This window comes from Sitophilus oryzae, unplaced genomic scaffold (assembly GCF_002938485.1).
Source record: "Sitophilus oryzae breed Bouriz unplaced genomic scaffold, Soryzae_2.0 scaffold_78_pilon_pilon, whole genome shotgun sequence".
Classification (NCBI taxonomy): Eukaryota; Metazoa; Arthropoda; class Insecta; order Coleoptera; family Curculionidae; genus Sitophilus; species Sitophilus oryzae.
The window spans coordinates 1-4591 of NW_022147405.1; the positions used below are offsets into that span (position 1 = coordinate 1).

A 4591-nucleotide genomic window follows, 5' to 3' on the forward strand; every position below is an offset into this window, starting at 1 on the left:
GTACGACTGATATTGGAGATGGAGAACTACCCTCTATAAAACCGTCCCAGATACTGGCTTTTGTCAAAGCCCTGGGACTGTATGATGAGTTATGATTCAAGAAAGGGGGACACAATGGATCTGTAAGGTCGAAGTGATTAACCCCCCTCCCACTCATTCTAAATTCTAAAAAAAATTCTACCCTTTACTTACTTCTCTTTCAACCCTGAGAATGAGTGGTCCCAGCATAAAATTCGTTTTTATGGTTGTGTAATCCGGTGTCATGTTGATGGTCACGTCACCTTCCCTCTTCAACGTACTAAGTCCAAACAGGGTTGCTCTGGCTTTTTGCTTTGATTGCGATTGCTTAGTCTTGTTTGAAGTCTTTTTCTGAAAAAAGAATAGTTATTTTGTTATTAAGTAGTTGCACCAAATGGGTGTCTATTTAAAGATTTACCTTATTTGATCCTTTTTTATTCGAACTCGATGAACCTTTCTTCTTGTTATTCTGCCTAACAAATGGCGTAGCTCTCACTTCCTTGACTCCTTTGGAATTAGAGGTACTCTCGGTGGAACCGCCAGCTTTTGAGATCAAAACGAACTCAGATTCTTCGGAATTTTGTCTTGAACGTTGGAGTTTTTTGTGTTCTGACCTATAATGTATTTATATATAAATATACTATATAATATGTATATTTATATTTTTTGTTTGTTTTAAGGATATTAAAAAGCAAGAGTACAATGATATACAGGGTGTCCCAGGCTGAGCGTGCATTAGAAGTTTCTAGCGAACCACAATATCTAGATCGGAGATTTTTTGCACATCATTGTTTCACAACGAGATCTGTCGATAAAAAATATTTTCAATATGGCGGCACTTCCGGAAATACCGGAAGTTGACAGCAACTTTCTTTTTTTAAATGGGTGCCCCAATTTTTTATTATACATTTAAATTCTCTGTAAAATTTTATAAATTTTAATATCAAACACTCTACAGGGTTGTTCACCACATACGACACGGAGTATTGTAGCTAAACGATTAGAATTTTACAAATTGTAAGTTTTGGATTCGTTGAACGACTATTAGAGATACAATTTAAAAAAAAAAATACAAAATACAGAGTGTCCCAAATAAGTAAAAAATATTATAGTTGTATTTTTTTAAATGGAACACCCTGTATATTATTCTATTTTTGGTTTCTACGATTAAAATAAAGGTAAATTTGATTAAGGTTCATCATACTTAAACCTTACCGTTTTTGAAATATTTTCAGTTTTATGAAATTGCGGTAAAAATTTTAAGGCTTCATTTCTCCAAGGGTATCAAAGTTTTTAATACTAAATATTTACTGAAGATTCTTTATTGATCAGATATTGTGTTGCAATAATAAAAATTTTACTACGTTATACAGAGTGTCCAAAAATTTATATTAAATAATTACTGGTTTTAAACGGCAATAACTTGTTTAATTTGAATAGAACACCCTATATATTTTACGTGAATCAGATGCACAATGTAATTGTCTATCAAATTGTATTATACCATTTTTACCCATCTCTTCAAGATTTCGTAGAAAATGCATTTTCTTATAATTTAAACCTCATTTATCATTATACCCATGGAATATTGACATTTTAGATTATTTTTAAAGATATAACACATTTTCAAAGGGTACAGATACTAATATTGTCGATATAGGTCGCTTATTTCATGAAAAAAATTAAAAAAACTGTTTAAATATTTTTTGTTAAAGAGGACCAATTAATATGATCCCAGTATTCAAACTACTACATTACTATTACATTGACTGTTTACGTTGATCAATAATAATTGCTCCAAATATTAAAAAACTGAATTTTGTGCGTGTACTAGACAGTGTGGCTTATAAACTTTATTTCATTTTTTGATGAATTCTTATTTATAAAAACAGAGGCGTTTATCTTCATAATATATTATTATATTGATTTCTGAGCCAAATCCACATTTATTTAGAATACTTTATTAAAACAATTTAAAAGTAGTATGTAATTAACAAATTTTTGGTCGGAAATAATGGTGGTATATTTAATTGGTATACACTTTTATAAAGATTTAAATAGTTTTTTTTTGGTATACCAATGGGCTTGCAATATTTACCACCTGTACATTTTGTGCATATATGTTGCTTAAAAAAAATCTGAAATGTCAATATTCCATGGGTATAGTGATAAATAAAGTCTAAATTATAAGAAAATGCATTTTCTACGAAAAGCTGAAGACATAGGTGAAAAATGGTATAATAAAATTTGATAGACAATTAAATTGTGCATATGATTCACGTAAAATATACAGGGTGTTCCATTTAAATTAAACACGTTATTGCCGTTTAAAGCTAGTAATTATTTAATATAAATTTTTGAACACTCTGTATAAGATAGTAAAATTTTTATTATTGCAACACAATATCTTATCAATAAATAATCTTCAGTAAATATGTAGTACTAAAAACTTTGATACTCTTGGAGAAAAGCATTAAAATTTTTACTGCAATTTCATAAAATTGAAAATATTTCAAAAACGATAAGGTTTAAGTGTAATAAACCTTAATCAAATTTACCTTCATTTTAATCGTAGAAACTAAAAATGTAATAATATACAGGGTGTTCCATTTAAAAAAATACAATTTTGATATTTTTTATTTATTTGGGACACTCTGTATCTTGTAAAAATATTTTTAAATTGTAGCTCTAATAGTCCTTCAACGAACCCAAAACTTACAATTTGTAAAAATCTAATCGTTTAGCTACAATACTCCGTGTCGTATGTGGTGAACAACCCTGTATACAGGTTGTAAAAAAAGTGTACCAAAATTCCGATTTAAAAGTTTTGAAAAGCGCCCGCTAAATAATATTTACCTTGCTATATCCAATTCAGCCATTTTATTGCTGACATCCGAACGAATTTCTGTGTTTTCACTAGCTGATTTGCCGAATTTGTTTTTCATGTTCTCGCGCTGTGATTGGCTGAGTAGCTTAACTCGGACAGGGTCATATCCTTTACCCAAGACCCTGTTGATTCTGTTCAGAACAGCATCCACGAATCTGTTGTATTTTTCCACGTATACTTGTGGCATTTTCGGGCTGTTTTTTACACCACTACCTATAGGAAAATTTCGGAAAAAATAATGTTATAATGTTATATAAATAGATATAAAAATAAACTTATATGCCCAGATTTACATTGTTTTACCAAAAAAAATCTGTCAGAGTTGTAACTGTATGATTTTTTTTAGCGCTCTGAGTGAAAGTAAAACAAGATACATCAGAGAAAGTGATTTCTTTTGAACTAAATCAAAGAGAAATGGAATATATTATAAAGACCAGATCAGGTCATTTGCGGATGGTATACCGGTCCATAGTGACCGAGAAAGTTCTTTACCTTGACCTAGATTCGAAAGTACTTGAGAAATGCTTGAAACTTCGATCAATTCATTTAAAAGAACCAACAAAAAAAATTATTTATATCCCAGTCATTGTTTTAATCAAAAATAATATACTCACTAAAGAAAATGAAGATGAAGTGCCATTTCTTTTGTATTAGAAAGTTTTCTTTATACCTATTTAAATAAAGTTCTATAATTTTTCGTGTATAATTCCAAAATGTTTTGCTGAATTTTCATGACCTTTTAAAGAGTCAGTGAAAAAAATTGAGAACTACTTGTTTAAATAAATAGCATCACTAATCGAATTTCTTTTGTTTATTCTGTCATTGTCTGCAAAATCCCAATTGTTTTTGACGTACTGCCATTAATACATGCAAAAATATGAATACCTGCTCATACAATCATATAAGTAAGCACCATAAAGGCACACATAATTTTACATAAATAATATATTTAACTACATAACGGTACTGAAATTAACGCAATAAATTATACAGGTTTTTTAGATTTACTACCTATTTTATTTCATTTCATTATTTTCTACATGTATACTTATCTATCGATACATCTATGAAATTGAGTTTATTGTTTTTCTAATGTACAGTTCGTCTGCTGGATCTCTGTCTATGAAAGGAATGCGGACAAAAAACATTTAAATAAACAGCAATATATTTTATATGTCGACTTGTCGAGTACGTCACCGCAAATCGCTCCGCCCACTCATTTTATTGGCTACTTGCAAATTTGTCGAATTTTTATTGATGGGACGCGTCGTCTAATTTTTTACGAAAAACATCGAGATAATATCGTTTCCCCTCTCACGGATACCCCGTAGCCGCAGAACGGACAGACGTACTGTAACTGTTATTGAAAAGTCATATTATTATTGTTTCTTGGCACACACATCAAATTTGAGTCATATTTCGAAAACGACAGCTCCCAGCGAAAAACTAGTTACGTCACACAATTTCAAATTCACCCTGTATTTCCGGAACTAAGAGGACTAGGACAAATCAGTGTGCAATATATTTAGTTTCATAAAAAAATAACACAGTGATGAGAAAACTGCATCTATGTACCCCTACTCAAAAAAGAGAAACACTGTAAAACACACGAAAAAGGGACACCCTGTAGTTGCTGTTTTAAACAAGTAAGTACATTCATTAAAGTAATCTGTGAGCTTAGGGACT

At 30.4% G+C, this 4591-nt stretch overlaps 1 protein-coding gene across 1 annotated transcript; it reads right to left on the reverse strand.

The window, feature by feature from the left end:
• Positions 1–154: 154 nt before the first annotated feature.
• On the reverse strand, positions 155–4057 carry LOC115888522. The gene is made up of 3 exons (XM_030908270.1): positions 2875–4057; positions 437–632; positions 155–369 (listed from the first exon to the last, which is right to left on the reverse strand). The coding sequence occupies exons 1-3, from the start codon at positions 3090–3092 to the stop codon at positions 178–180; spliced, it is 606 nt and encodes a 201-aa protein (XP_030764130.1). The 5' UTR covers positions 3093–4057; the 3' UTR covers positions 155–177.
• Between the last annotated feature and the right edge of the window lie 534 nt (positions 4058–4591).